The 26,538-nt window shown below is 36.5% G+C and overlaps 2 protein-coding genes, 1 long non-coding RNA gene and 2 pseudogenes across 3 annotated transcripts; all 5 read left to right on the plus strand.

Moving 5' to 3' along the window:
- Positions 1 to 1,007: 1,007 nt before the first annotated feature.
- LOC111988444 (uncharacterized) lies at positions 1,008 to 7,234 on the plus strand (annotated as a pseudogene).
- An 847-nt stretch (positions 7,235 to 8,081) lies between these two features.
- On the plus strand, positions 8,082 to 11,656 carry LOC111988440 (uncharacterized). The gene is made up of 2 exons (XR_010630496.1): positions 8,082 to 11,015; positions 11,140 to 11,656. It is a non-coding gene; the product is annotated as an uncharacterized LOC111988440 (long non-coding RNA).
- A 2,010-nt stretch (positions 11,657 to 13,666) lies between these two features.
- On the plus strand, positions 13,667 to 15,634 carry LOC111988439 (peroxidase 9). Its single transcript, XM_024020241.2, has 4 exons — positions 13,667 to 13,945; positions 14,305 to 14,496; positions 14,924 to 15,089; positions 15,194 to 15,634. The coding sequence occupies exons 1-4, from the start codon at positions 13,688 to 13,690 to the stop codon at positions 15,604 to 15,606; spliced, it is 1,029 nt and encodes a 342-aa protein (XP_023876009.1). The 5' UTR covers positions 13,667 to 13,687; the 3' UTR covers positions 15,607 to 15,634.
- Positions 15,635 to 20,262: 4,628 nt separating this feature from the next.
- LOC111988453 (peroxidase 9-like) lies at positions 20,263 to 21,346 on the plus strand (annotated as a pseudogene).
- A 3,705-nt stretch (positions 21,347 to 25,051) lies between these two features.
- LOC136069270 (uncharacterized) lies at positions 25,052 to 26,170 on the plus strand. The gene has a single exon (XM_065777582.1). The coding sequence runs from the start codon at positions 25,052 to 25,054 to the stop codon at positions 26,168 to 26,170; it is 1,119 nt and encodes a 372-aa protein (XP_065633654.1).
- Positions 26,171 to 26,538: the final 368 nt, after the last annotated feature.

A 26,538-nucleotide genomic window follows, 5' to 3' on the forward strand; every position in this document is an offset into this window, starting at 1 on the left:
AAAGAATATATATATATATATATATAATATAACATGAGGCCCGAAGATAAATGAGAGTTAAAAAGAGGACAAATAAAAGATTACTTACCAAGTTAAGGAATGAACCGACGAAGTTGCAAACGATGGATGCAGTAATTGGACAGTCTGGTCTCTGACGAATATGACGGTCTCTCTCTGACAATGAGTTTCTTCATAAAAAAGGAAAATGAGAAGGGAAGGAGGTGATATTTATAAGAGGAAGTGCATGGAAGACGAAGCGACACTTCGATCCAATACAACAGCCTATAGCAGCACAACACATGTTATGGGTCATAAATGTGTTCTTGACAATTTGTCCGGATACATGTTAAAACCGTCACCCCAATTGTTGAACCGTCATCCCTATATTTGAGTCGTCACCCCACGGGTCCGTTTGCTAGATTATGACGGACCCATGGGGTGAGGGGGCAACTGAAGAGGTGAAAATAAGTTGACGGATCCAAGTAAGGTTGATGGACGGGCCCATCATGTGCAAGACTTGGTGAGGACGGATTTGTTGGCCACGTGTCAGATAGAATCCTTATATGGAAATACTTGGGGCATACACCACAGAATCTTGGGGAAAATAGAGTCCTAGCGCGATTAGAGTTCTAGAAGCTGCGTGCATTAATGGAGATCTTCTTTATAAGAAAGAGACTTGTCCATCACGTTTAGGATTTCTGAAGAAGGCTCCTACAAGGAAAGGACTTCAATTCCACGAAAAAGAGGTCAACTGTCAACTACTATAAAAGCCCCAATGCCCTCACAAATTAAGGTACGCATAATTTACCCTCTCTAGCACTCTAGAGTTGTGAGAATATTTCTGACTTAGCCTTCGAAGGGTATTTGACCGGCACCACACCGGTGCTCTCTGTGAGGTTTTTCTTCTTCGTATTGTGCAGGTTCACGTTCGAGCGTGTAGGTATCGTGTAGCTCACTGGTGAATTTCTTGGCTTCATCAATTTTTAAAAATTTAATTTGAATTTTCAGGTGGGCCGTTGTTGTTAATGGAGCTAGCGTTTTTGCTGAGAGGTGTGGGTGCGGAGGTTGTGTGGATAACTAATCAGAAATCGGTGGAGCTAGACGACGTCGTTTACAGTTTGGAGCATAAAATGTTGGATTGAGGGATGAAGGTAACATTTTCAAATTCATACTCTGCTGTATTTTCTAGCATTAGGTTTGCTCTTTCATATTGAGAAGGAAAATTCAAAATCGATTTGTTTATCATAGAAGAGGGGGCTTTTGTTTGGTTTGGTGCACAAGTGTATGTGTGTGTGTGTTTGAATATTGAGTTGTGTTTGTGTTATGTGGGTTTAGGCTATGTAAGCGATTATAAGGAACTCTAATTGTAAATTGAATTAGTCCATTTGGGGACTATATCAATTATGACCTTGAGAGTTAGAGCTTGGACTATATCCAATTTCAGGTTGAAGTTTGGAGAAGCTCATATGAGTGGAAAATTAGGTGGTTTTGTACAGAATCATGTGCTATATAGCGTTAAGGGTTGTTATATCAATTGCAATCCAATGTACTCCATTAGTTTTTGAAGGATGGAAGTTCTTGTTAAGAATTGTCTTATGTGGGACATAGGGTGTCATGTATTGTTTTATGGTTTTACTTTGTTCCTTCTGGATACTTGTAAAGCTTTTGTTAGTTAGTCATAGCTTTGACATAATTGTCCCATGAACCCTTTGTAATAGTGGAGCAGGTCTATCTATAAAAGGTTTCATAGAATTTTATTATACAAGAAAAGTTTATATTTGGATGCCTCCTGCTGTTGTAGAAGAATTTTGCTTAGTGGGTTATCGCTGGTTTTACAGTGGACTGCTATCTATGGCAAGATTCATGGTTCCTTTCTCATAATGCCTATTTTTTTGTTATTAATTTTACTACGAATTATGAGCTGAATCAGTTAGTGGAGGCACAGTTCTCAGAGTCTTTCAGTACATCATGCAATAAGTGTAAACATGTGTATAATAGATTTTGTGTCTTGACTTTATTGTTGCTCCTAAATGATGTTTCTGCCAGTAGATTTATAGCTCGAGCTAGACAGAAATGAAGAATAGTCAGGCCTTTGTTGGTTCCCATTCTTTTTTCTCTTGCAGAAGGATTTTATGTTTTTACATGCTTCAGTATTCAGCTTTTGGGTGGCTTTCAAGAGAAAGCACTCCTCATGTTCTGTACTTTACTCTGACGTATTTTTTCTTAATGGCTTTCATATTTGTTGCCTTGCTTCATTTCTTCTAATTTGTGAACAAGAAACTGGCATTCTGTTGTGCCACTAAAATATCAGCCATCTAATTGTGAATTCTCCAATACTGTTAGGTCTTATCTGCGAAGGGTCAAAAAGCTATAGATACAGCTCTTAAAGCTGATTTGGTTATTTTAAATACTGCTGTTCTCAAGGAAAAAGTTCCTCATGTGCTTCCAAAGGTTTTGTGGTGGATTCATGAAATGAGAGGGCATTATTTCAAAGTGGAGTATGTTAAGCACCTCCCTTTTGTTGCAGGTGCCATGATTGATTCACTCACAACTGCAGAATACTGGAAGAACAGAACCCGAGAGTGTTTAGGGTATGTTACTAAAATCAATTAGTATATACTTAGTGTTTCATGTTTATCTATCCAATCAATCCTTCTTTGATGCTTATTTCACTCAAGTTGTCTCATTAAGATGTTTTTGTGCAATCCCAACAATTAGGTCATATTTCCTCTTCCACACCTCATTGCATTGTTTTAGGTTCCATTTCTCTTAACTTCTTGCAAGGGGTGAGATTATCTAGCAAGGAAGAGTAATAGATCACAAAGCTAACAGGCTATAATTTGGCTTCATTAGGAATGCACCCTTTACCTTTAGAGAGGCCATATGAAAGGGAATCCAGGACTCTTGCTCTCTGAAATGTCATAAAGGCATTACAGAGTGCTATATCCCATAGCGAGTTTCTTAAATGTTGACAGTTAATGTCTAATAACTTAAGTATCAGAATAAAAGTTGTACATCAATTCAGGTGTAAGACATACTTAATCTTCTTTTGATCAAATAATTTCATAGCAGAATTGATTGGAAAATAAAACCAAGCAAATGAATTTGATGAAAACATAATAACCAGTGGATAGACATTACTAAGACTTCATCTAATTTCTGTACATCAGCATGCTACTTTGAGTGGAGAGCATCTTCAGGTCAATCTTCACTAACCATTTCCATTAATCAGGTTTTCAGGGAGAATGACATAGTTCTCTTGGCACATAGAACTGAACACGTACTTATACTTTATAACAGGCTTTGTTGATATAACATGTAATGTTGAATTGGTAAACTCTTTTTGCTACCTATTCTATGTAATTCTGATTCCATAGATAGAATACACTTTCTGCAAGTGAGCTTTTCTTATAAATGTCCCTGCCAATGCTTTACAGGATTAAAATGCCTGAAACTTACGTTGTGCATGGAAATAGCAAGGAACTAATGGAGGTTGCTGAAGATAGTGTAGCCAAGAGAATTCTTCGAGAGCATGTTTGAGAGTCTCTTGGAGTGCGGAATGAAGATCTAATCTTTGCCATCATAAACAGTATGCTCTCCTTGTGGATGAGATAAATATTTTTTCCTTCATAAGTCTGATTGGTGAAAGGTAGTATAGTAGTAAGTCGCTTGGTTGCAAAACATTCCACACTTTTTCTTTGGAGAAATCTTATTATATGGATGATTTTTTGTAATCAAGTTGGATTTGGGTCCATCTCTTACTAAGTTGACATTTTGCATTGCGACTGTCATTGGTAGCTAACTAACTGCAATGTTTTTGGATAGTCATGTGAATTTTTGTATTTAATGCATATTTAGCTGTGTTCTTTATGACCCTTACTTTTGCATATCCTCATAAATTTATTGTTGCTTGCGTGCCTATGATCTTCTTGAGATCTTTTACTACTTTTGCATTGTTGCTTTAAGATGCACCTATATTTCCTTTTCTTTCCCTTTTTGTGGGGTAGTTGGGGTGTTATGGTGAGGCAAATAAATGAAGCTCTAATTAACAGTGTGTCTCGTCCAAGCACTAAGTTTTCTTTAAGGATGTTCTTGATTCTCAATAGCAGAACATGAACCTTATTGTGCATGGTTTTTCAGTTTGGAGTTAAAAGTGGTAATTTGTGATCTCTTCCTCATTTGTTGAACATTCTGCTTTTGCAAATAAGTCAAACCTACTTTCCAAATTGTAATCATATTTCCCCATCTTCCTATGTCAGGATGGCATCTTTTGTTTACTTGGTATTGTCTTCTTGGATTTACATTAACTTTTTTGCATTATGTTTCCAAATTGGTTCTTTGTTTCAATACACTACCCTAGGTTAGATCCATTTGTGACTGTAGTACTTAAAATTTATATTTTCTGAGCAACATGCATGATATAAAAGGTGTTTCATGTGGGAAAGGTCAGGATCTATTTCTTCGTTCCTTTCACGAAAGTCTGCAACTTATTAAGAGAAGAAACTGCAGGTGCCACCAATTCATGCAGTAATAGTGGGAAGTGACATGAATGCTCAAACAAAGTTCAAGACAGAACTGCGGAACTTTGTACTAGAGAAAACAATTCAGGACCACGTTCACTTTGTCAACAAAACCCTGACCAGTAGCTCCTTATTTGGCTTCCATTGATGTTCTTGTTCAGAACTCCCAGGTACTTTCTGCAAATATATCGTGTTAATTCATGTAGGAGACAGTTCTTATGTTCTATTTTATTATTTCCTCTTTCTGCTAATCGCCTTTATTACTGATATTGAAACCTACACTCTTGATTTGATGATTGTTGTAAGTACTTAATCATTGTAATTGCTTTTTCATCGGTCCTCACCCCCAATCTTCCACCAAGGACTATTTGCATAAGTGCCAATGGCCCTTGAACTAATTGCCATCCCATCTCCCATAAGTAAAGTCTTTGGTTCAATTCAATCTGAGGCAGGTTAGTTTGTTGTGTAAAAAATGAAAAGGAAATAACAGGAGAATTTGCTATGGTAAAATTTAGACTAAGGCAACAAGTTGAAATGTTTTCCTTCAAATATCTTGCATTAGCAGTAGTGTCCTTGGCATATGATGTGTTGCATATCATCTCCCTTTTATTCTTTTTGGGCCCTGCACATGGGGGTTTTTTGGGTGGGGGGTTGTCTTTCATTAGTGTGCATAATCCTTTTGTCATTTCTATGTTTTCTTTGCAGAAATGTGTTCTACAGAGGGCTTATATAACTAGGATCTCTTGTTTACTCAAACCTTGCAATAGAAAAAAAACCAAAAACTAAAAAAGGGACCAAATCTCTACTTCCTGATCATGCGCATTTATTCAATTCTATTTGTGGTGTAAAATTATTGTTCATGTGAAACACGACAATATGATAAAAAAAAATTGCTAATGACGGTGAATATGTGTAATCTGACTATTCCATGCTATTTTGATGTCTTTGTTATCTTATTTGGCATGTTTCTACCCCCTTTTTTTAACAAAGAAGAATAAGAATTCTTGGTTGCCCTGTTTCATATTAATTAAGCTGCATTTTGAATATCACCACTTTTTAGGTTCCGTTGTTCTTTTTATTTCATATTTAGTGTTCTTTTGGTTTTATTTTCATTTCATTGACTCTATTTGTTTTGTGCTCCACTCCAAGTGTTTAAACTAATTGCTGTGTAGGCCCGAGGAGAGTGCTTTGGGAGGATAACCACTGAAGCAATGGCCTTTCAGCTGCCTGTGTTGGTAAGTCTTCATCACATGATATGACTTCGTTTCCAACAATTTCTGCATTTTAATTAGACTATGGTAACTTAAATACTATCTTCTTAGGCCGATGAGTTCCAACTCAAATGACACATCCTCCCTTGGAAGAAGAGCAACATGGAGGGTGAGGTTGGCTAATAAATTCTAGCTCAAATGGCAACTCCTCCCAATGTAAGAGCAAGGTGAAGGGTGAGGTCACTATTCAAAACCCACTTGGTACATTTGTAATTACCAATAAGGGAAAAAAAGGAGGGTAAGGTTGTGAGTTCAAAACTCATTAGGTGCATGTGTAACTTATTAAAAAAGAATATAATGTTATATCATTGGTGTGGAAACTTCTGTTTTCCTCAAAGGTTTAGTTTCAATTTTGTTTATTTTTATATTGTGTTTGTCAATCATCAATTATTTTGGCTGTTTTGCTCATCAACTGATTGGCATTTGCTTGCATTAGATATATTATCAATTGTGGATTGAGTCTGTTTTGATTTGTTTTATTTTATTTATTCATATCTTTTCATCGTCTACCCCTCTCTTGTCATATTATAATTATACCATTCTTTTTGCTCTGTTTTAGGAATTTATTTTGGAAACAGTATACATTTTTAAAAACTATTAACTGCATAGATCCTTGTAACTGCACTTGTACAGTATGATGGCTTTATTTTCTTTGAAAAAAAACTTGAATATCAAGCTTATTGTCTTTCAATTTTTCATATAATTTTGCTGATAATTGCCCCTTCTAGAAAATTATTCTCATATGATAGAATGGGTTCAAAACTCCTTAGGTGTGTGTAGCTTACCAAGCAAAAAAACAAAAAGAAGAAAAAAGAATGGATTGTTTTGTGTTCTTGTTTTTGGTTGGATCATCTTCTCCACGTGTGCACTAATGCCCATATGTGTGTTTGTGTGTGTACGTTTTGATTTCTCCTTCTCATGTTCCAATTGACATCATTATTTTTCACTGACAATATTATCAGGGCACAGCAGCTGGAGGCACCATGGAAATAGTGGTGAATGGGTCGACAGGTTTGTTGTATCCTGCTGCAAAGGAAGGTGTGACACCTCTTGCGAATAACATCGTCAAATTGGCCACACATGTAGAAAGGAGGCTAACAATGGGAAAGAAAGGATATGAGAGGGTGAAGGAGAGGTTTCTGGAACCCCACATTTCACATAGAATTGCTCTGGTTCTTAAGGATGTTCTTCAGAAGGCAAAGAGCCATTCCACTTAAATCAAATGAGAATTTTTCTTCTCCACTTCAGTTCAGGGGAGCTGGGATGTAATCCTTATGTAATGACAAATCTCATACGCATGAAAGTTCATTGTATTTTATGTAGGAAGTTCCATAGATAAGTCAAAGTGAATTGTGATATAATAGTCGGTTTCCTCGATTGTTTATAGGATCATTGAAGTATATCTGGACACTGGAAAAACTTATGGCAGTTTCTTGTTGAAAATTTTGCTTGTCAAAACCGTTTTGACCGGAAATTCATGTTCTTGTGAGCATCAGTGCACTAAAAATTGCAGTCCATGAACTGCAGATTTTCCCACAATGGACATATGTTCGACTTGTAAGTTGGAAAGAAAAAATTGCCATATTAATGTATTGCTTCCTTTCCTTATTAACATCTGTTGTGGATGGCAGAATCAACATGCTTGCTTCGCTTTACGAGATTTTTATTTTCACAAATCACAAGAATCAAAGTGCTTTGTGTTGACTGGGCCTGGCTCATTAGTCTATGGTCCTACTGAAGTCAGGCTTGGGCCCAACACAACGTTACAGGGAAGGGCTGACCTGGTTTGGCTCGATTTGACATTTTGGGTCAGGTTCAGCAAGATCTAGAATTTTTTTTCATTTTTTTAATAATTCAACAGTCGGGAGATATTTCAACAGTAAATATTTCTATTAAGATTCTCAAGCCACGTTAGGATCATGAATTGCATTGGATTATTATACTGTGCTTCCGACTAATCCTTGTTCTCACTGATAAAGTTGCTTTCCCATGTTACTCTCACAGGACAATGGCTAAAAATATTGCAATATTCAAATGATGTAGTACTTAGGCTTGACAAGTCCATGCACCTGCTGTATTATTCCTGTGCAAAGTCATGCGATCTGACAAAGTTGGTGCACAAAAAGACAACAAAATGGCTTATGGAATCTATGTACAAATTTCCAAGTAGCCATAATGCTCCTACATGTTTCATTTGCTTTTTGTCCTCTTCAAATCAGAGACTCTTTCTTTTGACTATGCCAAAAAAAAAATATATATATATATATATATATATTTTAGAAACAACACAAAAAAGAAGGAAAAAAGTTCTAACATAAAAACACGTCACAACTCCACTAAAAAAGCCAGGATAACTTTCAAGGAGGTTGAAATAAGGAATGAATTTGCAGTGAGGGAGAATTTGCGAGGTTCGAAGGAGGAGTTCAATAAAACAGAAGATGACTTGAAGTCGCTTCAGTGTTGGGCAGATCATTGGAGAAGTTCTCAGGCCCCTCGACAATGAACGCTGTAAGTTCTCCTTTGTCCTCTGCCTCACTCCCATTCTCGGTTTGAAACTCTTGCTTGAAGAAGAAAGAGTTCCTTTTTTTTTTGGTACCACTACTAGCATCAGCAACTTATTGTCACTGCCTCATCCAACACGCAATGAAGTGACTGCCATTTTGTGGGGGCCAGGGACCAGGATGAGGGGATGTTGCTGGTTGTCATTGTATACTCTAGTGGCAGGGGGGAAGGGAAAGGGCACCAATTTAGATGGGTTAAAATACTATGGAACATAATGGTTGTTATTTCATTGGTATGTCGGTGCAAGCTGTTAGCTTCAGATAGAGGACAAGGGAGACAATTAGGGACCTTGGTAGATTTAGGAAAGAAAATTTAGTTAAATACTTATATGTGCACCTGAATGAACAGTATAGTTATGGCAAAATGAGCAATAAGAAGTTGTTGGTTTTCTGTTCCAACTTTTATGGATGGGTCAGCTATCCTCATATTTATTAACACAATATCATTTATTGTTTATCCCCCCAACCTAGAGTAGCTGGGTGGGGAAGTAAAATTATTACTTGTTCATACATCGGCTTTTTACCTGTTAGTTTTTTTATTTTTCCCCTTCAAATTTTGTAGGAATATAAATAAAATGGAACATTAGTCAAGGCGTATCTTTACTTTTCCTGAACATTGATATCTCATATACTTCCATCTGAGGAGCAATAATATTTTTGTTGTTGCAGAGGGGAGAGAGAGTGAGGGAGAGTTTGAATTTAGTCTGTATGGCAGTTCTTGTATCATATTCCTATCTGTCAAAAGATCTGTATGTAGAGTAGCCAGCTTTTGTTTTCTTTTGAAAGTGTAAAAAACAAAACAAGCGTAGTTCCAGTTTTTCCTGTTAATGGAATTTATTTGGAAAATGAGTGTGAAATGTAGCATAATTTTGAATTATTTTTCTCCCCAAAAAAGTAGCGTTGGCAAGATACAGATAACCAAACAAAAGGCCATCTAGCAAAAGGTTAAACCATTCTTGTCTCATGAATTATTCTGGGTTTAATAACTGTGTTAAGTTCAAATGTTCAGCTGTATAAGTATTTTCTTATTTTTCGTCAACTAGTACTTGTTTGTTTATCCAAAAAAAGAGAGAGGAATATCAATTCAAGTAAATAACCTAGTTTGCTGTTTAGTAACCATTTTAAGCTATAAAGGTTGATGAAAGAAAGATTCCACAAGGGGCACAATAATGTAGAAGGCAGATCCATCCAAATTTGTCCTTGGTGCAGGTAATACCAGAAACACTGTCAAAACCAAATCCCTCTCTCTCAGACACACATGAGTGACATAACTCTTGTGCCAAAAAGAGCTTTGCAATTAGAGTTGGTCCTCCCTCAGCATCCATATTAGGCAAGGGTATTTGGTAGGGAAAGTGGTTGATTTGATCTCTTGAGCTCTATATATATGCAAGCAAAGGCTAGGCAATCTCTAAAACGTGCAGCTATAATTTGAGTCATCAATGGAACTATTCAAAGTTACCTTTGGTCTTAATAGTAATAGCTTCCCTCTCAGCCATAAGCTCACCCAGGCTTCAATTTTGGCTGGGGTGGTCATGGTGGAAGTAGTGGATGGTCTTTTAGCCTTTTCCCTGAATTTTATCAGTTCTCGTCCTGAAGCCAGTAACATTGTCATGTCTGTGTTGGAGAGGGACATTGCCAATGCGCCAAGGATGGCTGCTTCTTTGCTTAGCCTTCACTTCTGTGACTGCTTTGTACAGGTTATAGAATCTACTCCATTGGCTCCAAAAGCACAAACATATAAAATAGCTAGGCATACAAATGTTTATTTTGCATTTTTTTGAGTTGTTAAATTGTAATTGGTGCAACATCGTTTTCATTTGGTCCTCCCACTCACGTCAAAAAAAAATTATGAATAATTTTTTGTAATTAGAATTATTGATAAAATAATATAGAAGAATGAAATTTTCTCCTTTTTTGGGGGTATAAAGTATAACAAATCATTTAAAAGTTACAACCCTTTGTGCTTCTTATCACTTGCATAAAATGGTCCATCTGTCTAATGTTATAGGGTTGTGATGCCTCAATATTATCGGATGACAGTGCCACAATGGTCAGTGAAAAGAAATCTGGGCCAAACAGGAATTCTCTTAGAGGTTTTGAAGTGATTGGTGAGATCAAGGCCAAGTTGGAAGAAGCATGTCTTCAAATTGTCTCTTGTGCAGACATTCTCGCTCTTGTTGCTCGTGGCTCCACTGTATTAGTAAGCCAAAGCCCCAACTTTGTCCCTACTTTGTTTGCCTTTTTGTTTTATTTTTTAATTTTTATTAATGTTGTTAATGTACGCTAATCGTATTCATAGTCTCGTTAATTTGTAAGTTTTTATAGTAAAATTGATACTATTTTAGCATTATTATATTTAAACATGTCCTTAGAAGGACCTTGATAGAAGAAAAGGCTTACCTTTACTAGAATGAGTCCTAATGGCCTTCTGAATTGGTACTCTTTAAGGATTTCTTACCAACCAGTTTGCTAAGTTTGTTGGGTGTGATGAAACAAAGCGGTGGACCGAATTGGGAACTCCCATTAGGAAGAAGGGACTCAAAGACAGCAAGCTTAACTACCTCAAACACTAATTTTCCCCCCATCAAACTCTACTCTCCAAAACCTTGTGACATTGTTCAAGCATCGAGGACTCGATGAAGTTGACCTCTTTGCACTCTCAGGTAAATTTGGCCTTTTAAATGTAACACACTAACATCTATCATGATAAATTATCAATTGTCCCAAAAGCTTAATCATTTAATAATTACTTAGCTTTCACATTACTTTTTTTTTGTTGTTGCTAAGTACGCATTGCGGGGGCATACAATTGGTACGGCAAGGTGTGACATTCAAGCAAAGGCTGTACAACCAAAATGGAAACAATCAACCTGATCAGACTCTTGACAAGGGCTACTACTATAATTTGAAATCAGTTTGTCCTAAATCAGGTGGTGACAATAACATCTCTCCCTTGGACTTTGCCTCCCCAGCAAAATTCGACAACGTATATTTCAGATGAAGCGCTTTTCACAGGAAGTGCTGGGACTACTATGCAATTGGTTAAGAGATATGCTGAGGATGAGAGCCTATTCTTCGACCAGTTTGCCAAGTCAGGCTAAGCTGGGAAACATAAGCCCTCTCACTAGTTATAAGGGTGAAGTTAGGAAGAACTGTTGCCGAGTTGATTGAGCAACTAATTATCTACCTAAACTGTTTGATTTATAATGCTTTTATGTTGTGTTGACATCTGGTAAAGCTTTGTGATGTTTGTAACGTACGCAAGTGAGAGCTTTTTATAGTGCCTACTTTCTCTCTCTCTCGACATTCTTTTTTCACCTTTAAACTTTTGTTTGGATGGATTAGGATAGTTCAAGACGTCGGGATATTTATATTCGGTTAATTTTATTTAGCCAACTTGATTGTGCAAAAGTCCAATTTAGCATGGGATGGGTATAAACCATATCGTAAAAATTTGAAGTGCGGAAAGAAAGAATCCCAAGTACAATCATATTAAAGTATACATCAAAATGTGAAGGACACAAGTCCAGGAGATTTTTTTTTGCACGTCCGCATATATATAATCTTAATATTAGTCACTTTAATTTGTAAATGCCTTTTAACTTAATAAGCCTCCTCATCCCCACCCACCCCGTGTTGGAAAATATGGCTAAATAAACAAGTTTTAATTTAACAATACAAACCCTAAAAAATTAGCAATGACAAAAATAAATAGATAGAGTTAGAAAGATCTCACAAATTATAGAATCACGCAAATGCGTTGTCTTTAAAGGTTGATTCGTGCCACCCGCAGTAGAACTCGGTGTGAATGGCTCTCTTGGCCGAACAACCCCCCAAGATTAGATTATAGTGATTTCTTCAAGTTGATCACTCACTCAAGCAAGAAGAACTAAGAACAACCTTACTTGCCTTTCCTTTCCTTAAAAAAAATTGAAGCTGAAATTTTTTCTGTGCAGCAAAGTTTTTCTGTGCAGCAAAGAAATAGAGCAAAAGAGAGGGATACGGCTGGAGAAAGATGAGAAAAAAATGTGACTTGAATAGTGTGAGATGTAGGGTTTATATATGCTAGCATGTAAAATAAGTGGGCTGATTAGAGGACAGCTCCCAACGGTTACTGTGCAGCCAACGGGCAGCACAATAAATGCCCCAACGGGCTACTGTTTTAATGCCAGAACCAAAATGGGCTGAAATGAAAATGAAAGGGAAAAGGTGAGATCCAAGAATAATGTAACAAACCCAAGCCCAAGGCCAAGCCAACACCTAGCCCATTGTGTTCCAACTTACCACCTAGGATGTGCAAAGCCTTATAAACTCATAACAAGATTTATTTCTAACTAATGTGGGACACAAAACAAAGTTTAAGTGTTTGAAACACACTCACTCCAACACCCCGTATCCAATACCCTCAAGAAAAACGAAGACCGTATAAGAGAGAGAGGAAACAAAACAATAATGCTAATCATTAACTATGAGAATTCACAATTTGCAGTGATGTTACATATGTAAAACATAACAGTTTGAAGTCTTAACAAGCCATGTCTCTATGTTCATATTTATGCTTCTTTTTTCTTTTCCATTTTTACTAAAGCTGAATTGGAATGAAGGGCTATTGAATATTAAGAAACAAAAGATCTGTATGTAGAGTAGCCAGCTTTTGTTTTCTTTTGGAAGTGTAAGAAACAAAACTAGCATAGTTCCAGTTTTTCCTGTTAATGGAGTTCATTTGGAAAATGAGTGTGAAATTAATGTAGCATATTTTTGAATTATTTTTCTCCCCAAAAAGCAGCGTTGGCAAGATACAGATAACCAAACAAAAGGATAAACCATTCTTGTCTCTTGATTGGAAGAATTCCAATTAGAGCTAAGTATTGTCTTGAATTATTCTGGGTTTAAATGTGTTAAGTTCATTTGTTCAGCTGTCTAATTATTTACTTCTTTTTTTGTCAACTAGTACTTGTTTATCCCAAAAAAGAGAGGAATATCAGTTCAAGTAAATAACTTAAATATGGCGTTTAATATCCATTTAAAGCTAGAAAAGGTTGATGAAAGTTTCCACGAGGGGAACAATAATGTAGAAGTCAGATCCATCCAAATTTGTCCTTGTGAGACCAGAGTCAAAACCAAATCCGTCCTCTCTCACAGACGCACACATGAGTGACATAACTCTTGAGCCCCAAAAACAGGTTTACAACTAGACCTAGTAATCCCTCGGCATCCATATTAGGTGAGAGTATTTTCGTAGGGAGAGTGGTTGATTTGATTGTCTTGAGCTCTATATATATGCAAGCAAAGGCTAGGCAATTTGTAAAACGTGCAGCAATAATTTGAATCATCCATGGAGCTCTTCAAAGTTACTCTTGGTCTTATAGTAATAGCTTCCCTCTCGGCCACACTCTGCTCAGCTAACCCTGGCTTCAATATTGGCTGGGGTGGTCATGGTGGAAGATCTTTTAGCCTTTTCCCTGAATTTTATCAGTTCTCTTGTCCCCAAGCCAATGACATTGTCATGTCTGTGTTGGGGAGAGCCATTGCCAATGAGCCAAGGATAGCTGCTTCTTTGCTTAGGGTCCACTTCCATGACTGCTTTGTCCAGGTTTTAGAATTATTCCATTGGCTCCAAAAGCACAAACATATAGAATATGAAACATTTTCACAATTTCTTTTACATTTTTTTTTTTGAGGTGTCAAATTGTAACTAGTGCAACATTGTTTTCATATTGTCATACCACCCACATTATTTTATTGTGTGCAATGAAAATATATGAAGGAAAAAAAAAATAATAATTTTCTGTCATTATTAGAGTTATTAATAAAATATAGAAGAATAAAAGTTTTTCTCTCTCTTTTTTTTTTTTTTTTTGGTTAAAAGTTTAACAAATCATTTAAAAGTTAGAATTCTTTGTGCTTCTTCTTGTCACTTTCATAAAATGGTCCAACTTTCTAATGTTACAGGGTTGTGACGCCTCAATATTACTAGATGATAGTGCCACAATAGTCAGTGAAAAGAATTCTGCGCCAAATAAAAATTCTCTTAGAGGTTTTGAAGTGATTGATGAGATCAAGGCCAAGTTGGAAGAAGCATGTCCTCAAACTGTCTCTTGTGCAGACATTCTCGCCCTTGTTGCTCGTGGCTCCATCGTATTAGTAAGCCAATGCTCAAATTTCGTCCCTACTTTGTTTGCCTTTTTGTTTTATTTTTTATTAATTTTGGTAATGTGACACTAGTCATATTCATAGACTCGTCAATTTATAAAGCTTTGTAGGAAAACTAAAGTATTTCAACATTTTCTTTTCTAGTTTATTTAACTTATTTATGTACACTTTTTTAAAGTCTTATTTTTTTTGGGTTACAACTGTACTTTATGACATAAGTTCCTTGAAAGTGGAAACTAGAAGTTCATGGAAAATGATAGTGACATTGCATAATTGTTTAAATATGTCCATAGAAGGACCTTGATAGGAGAAAAAGGTTTATCTTTACTAGAAGAATTTCTAATGGCCTTCTGAATTGGTACTCTTTAAGGATTTCTTACCAACCAGTTTGCTAAGTTTGTTGGGTGTGTTAAAACAGAGCGGTGGACCGTATTGGGAGGTACCATTGGGAAGAAGGGACTCAAAGATTGCAAGCTTAAATGCCTCAAACACTAATATTCCCCCACCAAACTCTACTCTCCAAAACCTTGTAACATCGTTCAACCGTCAAGGGCTCGATGAAGTTGATCTCGTTGCACTCTCAGGTAAATTTGGCTTTTTAGATGTAACATACTGACATCGATCATGATAAATTATCAATTGTCTTGAAAACTTAATCATTTAATGATTACTCGTTATCACATTGCAGGGGGCCATACAATTGGTTTGGCAAGGTGTGTGTCATTCAAGCAAAGACTGTACAATCAAAATGGAAACAACCAACCTGACCAGACTCTTGACAAGGGCTACTACTATAATTTGAAATCAGTTTGTCCTAGATCAGGTGGTGACAATAACACCTCTCCCTTGGACTTTGCCTCCCCTGCAAAATTCGACAACGCGTATTTCAAGCACATCCTGTGGGGAAAAGGGCTACTCAATTCAGATGAAGTGCTTTTCACAGGAAGTGCTGGGACTACTATGCAATTGGTTAAGATTTATGCTGAGGATGAGGGCCTATTTTTCATCCAGTTTGCTAAATCTATGGTGAAGATGGGAAACATAAGCCCTCTCACTGGTTTTAATGGTGAAGTTAGGAAGAACTGTCACCGAATTAGTTGAGCAACTAATTATCTACAATTATAATGCTTTATGCTGTGTTGATTGTCATCTGATTCTGGTGAAGGCATGAAGCTATGTGATGCTTGTAATGCAAGTGAGAGCTTTTTAGTAGCACCAAGCTGGCTATTATTCTGGTCAATCTTTTTGTAATTCTTGAGTTAGCTTGTTTTCTTTAACTAGTGTTTAAAAAATATATTGGGCAAACATGCAACTATGCTAGGAAATAAAAAATGACATTTTAAGAAGTTTGTACTTATCAAAATTAGTCAAACTGCCAAACATAAAATGGCAAGCACAAGAACGTATAAAAGTTAACCTGGTTTGACAAATTCTATGACAGCCAACGCTAAACAAAATCTACTATTTACAATTATACTCACAAATACACCTAGAAATTTCCACACACTAACACGCTAGAGAAAACTGAAGTCTTTATTTCTCTCACTAGACAAAGGTCTTCGAGCTCTCACGTATTAAACAAAGCTACACCGCCATTCTATTTATAGGAATTGACACTTGCCTGCTTCTTTTCTTTTCAAATATAGAACTAATTTTCCTAATAGAGTTAGTTTTCTTATCTTACCTACTAACACTCATCAGATTTTTACACCTCCCGTGCAGTTAATTTTCAACTTTGTTCAATAATATGTCGTTTTGAGCGTCTTTAATGATCAAATCCTTACGGAGCCTAATGGAAATATTGATGCTAAATTGAATAAAATTGAAAGTTAGAGAACTGAATTGAATGAAATTGAAATTAAAGGACTAAATTAAATTTTACAAAATAATAGAGAGTGCAATTTGTAATTTGGCCTAACAATAACAACTCACAAAAAAATCAATACAAGAATTGGATTTTTAAGATATTAGTTTCTCCCTAAAAGAGTATTATTTCTTGCTAAAAGAATACTTCACATCAAAGACCATTCTAGGCACCCATTTTGAATCTCTTATGACAACATCAAAATGAGTAAGTTCCAATCAAGCAAACATGAAATTGCCAAAATGTTTCCAAAAAAAAAAAAAAAAAAAAAACCAAAATCCTGCATATAGTTGGTAGTCAGAGAACCCAATATGGCACTATGGAAATTTTTTAAACGAAAATCATGAAAATTAATGTGAAACCTTCTAGTACCACAATTTTGATGGTATCAATATAAAAAAGAGTGGGAAGTTTTTTAAATGAAAATCATAAAAATTAATGTGAAACCTTCTAGTACCACAATTTTGATTGTATCAATATAAAAAAAGAAAAGAAAAATTAAAGCACTCATATTATTGAGTGTCTGATAGAATATGTAAAATTTATACATTTTTCTCTAAAAATGATCCACATAAGTGAATGTATAATTGTGTAAATTTACAATTTTGTCACAATAATTATGTAAATTTATACTGATACTATTCATTTTGCATTTAATTTTTTATTAATTTACATATCACAAAGATGAAGAAAGAGAAAAGATGCTGATTGTTGTACTTTTTTTTTTTTTTTGCTAAGCTTCAATGACATTAAACAAATTAATTACACGCTGAGTAATCCCCCTTACAAACTAATGGCTTGTTTGGAAGTTTAGAGAGGGAGGAGAGTAGAGGGGAGTAGAGGGAAGGGGAGTAGTGGGGAGGAGAGTAGAGGAGAATGATTCACCTCCACCTTATTTGGATGTTTTTAAAATTAGTAAGGGGGAAGGGAGTAATTAGTCATTCTCCTTGTATAATTTTGTTAATATAATAAGGGTAAATTAGGTAATTTACTTGGTTAATAGTTTATGTACTCTACTCCCCCTCCAAATCTCTCCAATTTGGGGGAATTAAAATTGGGGGGCTAGAGGGAGTCCAAACCCCTCCAAACTCCTCCAAATCCCTCCCCCTCATTCTTTAAAAAACTTCCAAACAAGGTAATTGCATTACTCTTTCTCCCTCTACTCTACTCCCCCTCCTTTTTTAAACATCCAAACATGCCATAACTCAAGAGAGCGGGGAAGATTACTTTTATTGAAACAAAACGGATGGGGGGAATCGAGTGCTAATTTAGCAGGTGCTACTGAATTGCAATTCCTCCTAACCCAATTAAAATTGCAAGAAATAAAACAAGGCAGCAAACTATTAATGTTACTAACAGTGGTGCTAATGCTCCAATCAGGAGTGAAGTCAGGTGATGATGGTTGAAAAAAAGATAAACAATAAAAAAAATCAAGAAAAATTTATATTTTAATGAAAATAGTATAAAATAAATAATATGATGTCTTATGTTTTAAAAAATGAAAAAATAGAAAAAATAGTTTTTTTTATCTATATATATATATTATATTAATAGGCAAAGCTTAGAGAAAGTTTAATTAGAATTTGAAATTAGAATCCAATTTTGTGTCTAAATTTATGTGGGGACCACACCATAATTATCTATTTAAGTTTGTATCATGTGTTCACTTAAGTTTTTTTAATTTTTGTGTCAAGTGAGTTAACGAATGCAAAATACTAAGAATCTAATATTAATGAACTATTTTTTTTTTTAAAATCCAATCACATATATTCAATAAAAATCACCACATAACAAAGATCACTGCATGTTTTATTTTATTAAAATTAGAAGAAGAAAAAATGATCATAAGTAGTATTAAATTTGGGTAAAAATTTTAATGTTTAAATAATTACATTTATTTAAAAAAAAAACTAATTTGACTAATTATTTATATTTTTATGATAAAAATTGTGTTTAATTTTAATTTTTTTAAATAAAATTAATTTTAAATTTATTTATACATGTATTAAATGATATTTATTTTTAATAATTTAATTAATAATTTATATTTTTATAATAAAAATTGTGTTTAATTTTAAATATATTTATGCTAATTTTAAAAATGAATACTCAAAACAATCAATAGCCAGCCTGTTTGAGTGGTAGCTCGGTCCAAGATAAATGTGGCTGATTTCAAAGCCCAAGAAAAGAAACTCATCGCTCATCTCTTCTTTCAAATGCCGAAGCATTAAATTAATCTTCCTCTCCTCTGAACTCACGCTCCCTACTGCCCAGTGCCCAGTGATCATTCTACATTTTCTTCTTAAACAATCACACACTCTCTCAAGATAACAGATCGGAACCGAAACTTCTAGAATGCGACGAGATTGTATATTGTAGCAAGCGAAACCAATCAGAATCAGAGTCAGAGATGGGGAAGCAGAGCGCGTGGGTGGCGATTCAGAAGAAGCGGTGGCCGCTGCTGATTCTCGCTCTGCTTTCGCTCTTCACCGCAATGCTTTTCTTCACCAGAACCTCCTTCGATTCCTGCGCCACAAACAGTACCAGCTCTACTACTACAAGTAATAGCATTGTTATCAACAACAATCGTTTTGGAGCAGAAGAGAAAGACAAATTTACAAACGGTCAGATTCACTCAAAAGCCGCACCGAATCCGCTAGATTTCATGAAGTCGAAGCTCGTGCTCTTGGTTTCCCACGAGCTCTCTCTTTCTGGTAACATTGTTATTTTCCGTTTGGTTCTTCGGAAAATGAAATTAATTAATTAATTTTTTTTAAATGTAATTTAAATTTTCAGGTGGGCCGTTGTTGTTAATGGAGCTAGCGTTTTTGCTGAGAGGTGTGGGTGCGGAGGTTGTGTGGATAACTAACCAGAAACCGGTGGAGCTAGACGACGTCGTTTACAGTTTGGAGCATAAAATGTTGGACAGAGGGGTGAAGGTAACATTTTTAAATTCATACTCTGCTGTATTTTCTAGCATTAGCTTTGCTCTTTCATTTTGAGAAGAAAAATTCAAAATCGATTTGTTTATCGTAGAAGAGGGGGCTTTTGTTTGGTTTGGTGCACTAGTGTGTGTGTTTTTGAATATTGACTTGTGCTTGTGTTATGTGGGTTTGGGCTATGTGAGCGATTATGAGGAACTCTAATTGTAACTTGAATTAGTCCATTTGGGGTATAGCGCAGTTGTGGTTAGCGCTTCCTCAGATCATGACATTGAGAGTTAGAACGCATAGGACTATATCCAATGTCAGATTGAAGTTTGGGGAAGCTCATATGAGTGGAAAATCAGGTGGTTTTGTACAGAATCATGTGCTATATAGCGTTAAGGGTTGTTATATCAATTGCAATCCAATGTACTCCATTAGTTTTTGAAGGATGGAAGTTCTTGTTAAGAATTGTCTTATGTGGGACTTAGGGTGTCATGTATTGTTTTATGGTTTTACTTTGTTCCATCTGGATACTTGTAAAGCTTTTGTTAGTTAGTCATAGCTTTGACATAATTGTTCCATGAACCCTTTGTAACAGTGGAGCAGGTCTATCTTTAAAAGGTTTTATAGAATTATAAAAAAAAAAAAAAAAAAAAAGGTTTTATAGAATTTTATTATACAAGAAAAGTTTATATTTGGTACAATATTTTCACAATAAATTTTAAGTAATTAGCTAATATTGGTGAGTAAAAATATAATTTCAGTAATGAGTTCAAATTAGAACTAGAAACAATTTTCCATATAAAATTTTGTTATGATTCTTGTGAAAGTATTGCAAAAAATATTGTGAATGTAAGTTGAAAAATATAATTGTTGAGAATGAATAGAAAAAGAATAAATAAAGATTAAAAAAGAATAAATTTAATTAAAAAATAAAGATTAAAAAAGTGGATAGAGAAAAGATAAATGTCACTGTTGATTATCCAAACGGTACAAAATTTTGCCTAACTTGCTAGAAATACTCTTATATATACATTGTCCTTTTTGGTAATTTATAACTCAAAACGCTACTTTTACAAGTTCTAGCAAAACACTCAGCTTTTTCAAAAAGTACTTTTTAACAGTTTTTACCAAACACTCAGCTTTTTGAAAACTCCACTTTTTCATTATGCACTTTTACAAAAAGCCGAACCAAACTCACCCTTAATAGGAGAAAAAGGTTTTTTTTTTACTAGAAGAATTTCTAATGGCCTTTTGAATTGGTACTCTTTAAGGATTTCTTACCAATTAGTTTGCTAAGTTTGTTGGGTGTGTTAAAACAGAGCGGTGGACCGTATTGGGAGGTCCCATTGGGAAGAAGGGACTCAAAGACAGCAAGCTTAAATGCCTCAAACACTAATATTCCCCCACCAAACTCTACCCTCCAAAACCTTGTAACATCGTTCAACCGTCAAGGACTTGATGAAGTTGATCTTGTTGCACTCTCAGGTAAATTTGGCTTTTTAGATGTAACACACTAATGTCGACCATGATAAATTATCAATTGTTTTGAAAACTTAATCATTTAACGATTACTCATTATCACATTGCAGGGGGGCATACAATGGTTTGGCAAGGTGTGTGTCATTCAAGCAAAGACTGTACAACCAAAATGGAGACAACCAACCTGACCAGACTCTTGACAAGGGCTATTACTATAATTTGAAATCAATTTGTCCTATATCAGATGGTGACAATAACACCTCTCCCTTGGACTTTGACTCCCCTGCAAATTCGATAACGCATATTTCAAGCACATCCTGAGGGGAAAAGGGCTGCTCAATTCAGATGAAGTGCTTTTCACAGGAAGTGCGGGGACTACTATGCAATTGGTTAAGATTTATGCTGAAGATGAGGGCCTATTCTTCATCCAGTTTGCTAAATCTATGGTTAAGATGGGCAACATAAGCCCTCTCACTGGTTTTGATGGTGAAATTAGGAAGAACTGTCGCCGAATTAATTGAGCAACTAATTATCTACGATTTATAATGCTTTATGCTGTGTTGATTGTCATCTAGATCTGGTGAAGGCATGAAGCTATGTGATGCTTGTAATGCAAGTGAGAGCTTTTTAGTAGCACCAAGCAGGCTATTATTCTGGTTAATCTTTCTATTTTTATGTAATTCTTGAGTCAGCTTGTTTTCTTAAACTAGTGTTTAAAAAATATATCGGGCAAACATGCAACTATGCTAGGAAAGAAAAAATATATCTGATATTTTAAAAAGTATGTACTTAAAATGAGCCAAATGAACTATGGAAAAGGCATAGCGAAACTGCCAAACATAAAATGGCAAGCACAAGAACATATAAAAGTTAATCTGGTTTGACAAATTCTATGACAACCAACGCTAAACAAAATCTAATATTTACAATTATACTCACAAATACACCTAGAAATATCCACACACTAACACGCTAGAGAAAACTGAAGTCTGTATTTCTCTCACTAGAGAAAGGTCTTCGAGCTCTCACATATTAAACAAAGCTACACCACCATTCTATTTATAGGGATTGACACTTGCCTGCTTCTTTTTACAATATAGAACTAATTTTCCTAATAGAGTTAGTATTCTTATCTTACCAACTAACACTCCTCGTAAGATTAATACACCTCTCATGCAGTTAACTTTCAACTTTGTTTGATACTATGTCGTTTTGAGGGTCTTTAATGACCAATCCTTACAGAGCCTAATAGGAATATTGATACTGAATTAAACAAAGTTGAAAATTAGAGGACTGAATTGAATGAAATTGAAATTAGAGGACTAAATTAAATTTTACAAAATAATAGAGTGCAATTTGTAATTTAGCCTAACAATAATAACTCACATAAAAATCAATATAATAACTGGATTTTTAAGATATTAATTTCTCCCTAAAAGAGTATTGTTCCTCGCTAAAAAAAATACTTCACATCAAAGACCATTGTATGCACCCATTTTGAATCCCTTATGACAACATCAAAATGAGTAAGTTCAAATAAAGCAAAACATGAAATTGCCAAAATGTTTCCAAAAAAAAAAAAAAAAATGAATCCCTTATGACAACATCAAAATGAGTAAGTTCAAATAAAGCAAAACATGAAATTGCCAAAATGTTTCCAAAAAAAAAAAAAAAAAAGCCATAATCCTGCATGTGGCTGGTAGTCAGAGAACCCAATATGGCACTGTGGGAAGTTTTTTAAACGAAAATCATGAAAATTAATGTGAAACCTTCTAGTACCACAATTTTGATAGTATCAATATAAAAAAGAGTGGGAAGTTTTCTAAAAAAAATCATGAAAATTAATGTGAAACCTTCTATTACCACAATTTTGATAGTATCTAAATATAAAAAAGAAAAATTAGAGCACTCATATTTTTTTAGTGTATGATAGAAGAATATGTAAAATTTATATATTTTTCTCTACAAATGACCCACATAAGTGAATATATAATTGTATAAATTTACAAATTTTTTACAGTAATTATATAAATTTATACTAACACTGTTCATTTTACATTTAGTTTTTTATTAGTTTTTTTATGTATCATAAAGATGAAGAAAAAGAAAAGATTGTGGTTGTTGTACTTGTACGTGAAAAAAGATAAATAAATAAAAAATTTAAAAATTATATTTTAATAAAATGTAGTTTAAAATAAATAACATGGCATGTGTGATGTTTTAAAAAATAAACATGAAAAGTAGAAAAATAGTTTCTTATTTAAAAAATGAATAATCAAAACAATCAATTGCGAGCCTTGTAGAGAAAAAGTTGTGAAAAAATTAGGTAGGCCGGTCCAAGATAAATGTGGCCGATTTCAGAGCCCAAGAAAAGAAACTCATATCTCATCTTTTCTTTCAAATACCGAGGCATTCCCATAAAAAAAAAAAAAAAAAATACCGAAGCATTAAATTAATCTTCCTCTCCTCTGAACTTACGCTCCCTACTGTACTGGCCAGTGATCATTCTACATTTTCTTCTTAAACCATCACAAATCTTTCTGGTAACATTGTTAGTTTCCGTTTGGTTCTTCTGAAAATAAAATTAATTATTTATTTTTGAAGAGGTGAAAATAAGTTGACGGATCCAAGTAAGGTTGATGGACGGGCCCATCATGTGCAAGACTTGGTGAGGACGGATTTGTTGGCCACGTGTCAGACAGAATCCTTATATGGAAATACTTAGGGCATACACCACAGAATCTTGGGGAAAATAGAGTCCTAGCGCGATTAGAGTTCTAGAAGCTGCGTGCATTAATGGAGATCTTCTTTATAAGGAAGAGACTTGTCCATCACGGTTAGGATTTCTGAAGAAGGCTTCTACAAGGAAAGGACTTTGTGGGGCCTGAGGACCTGGTGACCTCGGCCCACTTTACATCCGGCCTAGGGCCCATGCCGAGGAAGAAGGATCGTCCGAGGACGATGTATGAAGACCTAAACTTTTGAAATCCCCGCCGAGGATGACCCTGTCCTCAGTGGAGCGAGAGTAACTCCAGGTGAGGGAATAGGCCCAGGACAGGTTGTCACCTCCACACTAAATGCGCTCACCTAACTCTCTGGCCGCACTAATGGAGATGTGACCCCTGGGCAGAGCAACACTGGTCATGGCAAATCACTTAAGTACTGATAAGGCAGCTGATGGGATGGATGGTCAGAGGGAAAGCGCATGGATGATCAACAGGTGGAAGAAAGAGATGGGAAAAAGAAGACTATATAAGAGGAACCAACAGAGCAGTAAAGGAGGGGGGGGGAAAAGAGGGAAAAAGGGGAGGCTCCTCGGACCAATGCCGAGGAGCAACCTTAAAGGAAAACTTGGTTCCACCATTGGGCTTCGTTTGTCTGTAAGGGCCAAGTTCTTCAACCCACTCTCTAAAAATGTATTGTTTGGGGCCTATTGGAACATTTTCCTCCTGATTTTCGAGGGCTTTTCCAAATTGAGTCCCTACAGACTTCAATTCCACGGAAAAGAGGTCAACTGTCGACTACTATAAAAGCCCCAATGCCCTCACAAATCAAGGTGCGCATAATTTACTCTCTCTAGCACTCTAGAGTTGTGAGAATATTTCTGACTTAGCCTTCGGAGGGTATTTGGCCGGCACCACACCGGTGCTCTCTGTGAGGTTTTTCTTCTTCGTATTGTGCAGGTTCACGTTCGAGCGTGTAGGTATCGTGTAGCTCACTGGTAAATTTCTCGGCTTCATCAGTTGGTGTTATTTGTGGGAAACTTAGTTGAGATTCAAAAGCCATACTATCGTTTCCCAGACTAAAGGGTTGCATGGTACTCACTCGCTCGATGGCAACCACTAACGACGTTCAAGGAGAGGAACCACCCACGACTGCCCTCGAGAGACAGGTTCGAACTCTCGCTGCCGCCGTGGAACGTCTCACCAAACAAAACCACGACTTGGAAGAACAACTGCACCAGAAGAATGCAACACCAAATAACCAACAAGAAGATCAAGAAGGGACCAGCGCTCCAAGAAAAAACCAGGAGAAACCTGAAGGCAGCCACGCCCCAAGCAGACCGGAGAGGCAGAACTTGAGCATGCCATCCCTCATAGATGCAATTCCACCACATATTGTCGCAGAGATGGAGGCGATGAGGGAATAAATAGAGGTTATGATGAATATGCTCAAGGGGTGAGTTTCCAGTGATTTTGACGATTTAGTCAACTGCATCGACTCACCTTTTACTGCGGCCGTGAACTCCTTCCCCCTACCCCATAAATTTTGCATGCCGCATATAGACAGCTATGACGGCGTGAAGGATCCTCTGGACCATCTAGAAACTTTCAAGACCCTAATGCACCTTCAGGGGGTAGCAGATGAGATCGTGTGCAGGACCTTCCCCACAACACTCAAAGGCCCCGCAAGGGTATGGTTTAACCAACTTACGCCAAACTCCATCAGCACCTTCAAGGAGCTGAACGCTCAGTTCACTACGCATTTCATTGGAGGGCATAAGTATAAGAAATCCACAGCCTGCCTGATGAGTATTAAGCAATGGGAGGACGAGATGCTGAGGACCTACATAACGCGCTTTAATAAGGAAGCGCTCTCAATAAACCAAGCCAACGACAAAATACTGGTAGTGGCTTTCACGAACGAGTTGCGGAAGGGCAAATTTCTATTCTCTTTATACAAAAACGACTCTAAAACCATGTCAGAAGTACTCTATAGGGCAACCAAATACATGAACGCTGAAGACGCATTGCAGGCCCGAGAGGAAAAACCTAGGAAAAGGGAGCGGCAGGAAGAAGAACGACGGGACCAAGGGTTGAAGAGGCCAAGAATGGGAGACCGAAGGGATGAACGGTGCCCTAAGCCACCAGCAAGGAGGTTCACGAGCTTCACCCCATTGACTGCCCCAGTAGAACAAGTCCTAATGCAAATCAAGAACGAGGGGGCTCTAACCTTCCCTAAGAAACTGAAAGGAGATCCTAGCAAAAGATCAAGAGACAAATATTGTCGTTTCCACCGCTATCACGGTCACGACATAACAGATTGCTATGACTTAAAGCAACAGATAGAGGCCCTTATCAGACAAGGGAAATTACAGAAGTTTGTTAGAAAAGAGAGGATGGATCCGCCACCTCAAGAGCAGCAGCCCAGAAGAGATAATGAGCGTCCTAGACCCCCAATCAGAGACATAAGGATGATTGTGGGGGGAACATCAACAACCGGGTCATCCAAGAAGGCCCGAAAGACTTACCTCCGAATGGTTCACAACGTCCAGCTGACGGGCTCAGCACCAAAGATAGCACGGAGAGATAGCCCGATCGTCGAATTCTCAGAGGAAGATGCACGACGTCTTCACCATCCGCATGACGACGCGTTGGTTGTCACCCTATGAGTGGGAGAGTATAACATGCACAGAGTGTTGGTGGACAACGGTAGCTGACATTCTCTATTATCCAGCGTTCCAACAAATGAAAGTTGATAGGGAACAACTGATACCAACAAATGCTCCGTTGGTTGGCTTTGGAGGAACAAGAGTGTTTCTATTGGGCGCAGTCACACTTTTGGTGACGGTAGGAGATTACCCCCGACAGATCACACAGGACGTGACGTTCATTGTGGTCGACTACTCATCCGCGTACAACGCTATCATCGGACGACCTACCCTCAATGCATGGAAGGCAGCAACATCAACTTACCACCTAATGATTAAGTTCCCTACAAAGTACGGGATCGATGAGTTACGAGGGAACTAGGTGGCCG

This window comes from Quercus suber, unplaced genomic scaffold (assembly GCF_002906115.3).
Source record: "Quercus suber isolate HL8 unplaced genomic scaffold, Cork oak 2.0 scaffold_159, whole genome shotgun sequence".
In the NCBI taxonomy this organism is placed as follows: Eukaryota; Viridiplantae; Streptophyta; class Magnoliopsida; order Fagales; family Fagaceae; genus Quercus; species Quercus suber.

Bases quoted from the DNA above. Each gene is read 5' to 3' on its own strand.
- LOC111988439 (XM_024020241.2), top strand. From the start codon at position 13,688: ATGGAGCTCTTCAAAGTTACTCTTGGTCTTATAGTAATAGCTTCCCTC. The intron at 14,497-14,923 runs GTAAGCCAATGC...GTGTTAAAACAG, and splicing joins CTCGTGGCTCCATCGTATTA to AGCGGTGGACCGTATTGGGA. The intron at 15,090-15,193 runs GTAAATTTGGCT...ATCACATTGCAG, and splicing joins TGATCTCGTTGCACTCTCAG to GGGGCCATACAATTGGTTTG.
- LOC136069270 (XM_065777582.1), top strand. From the start codon at position 25,052: ATGCCGCATATAGACAGCTATGACGGCGTGAAGGATCCTCTGGACCAT.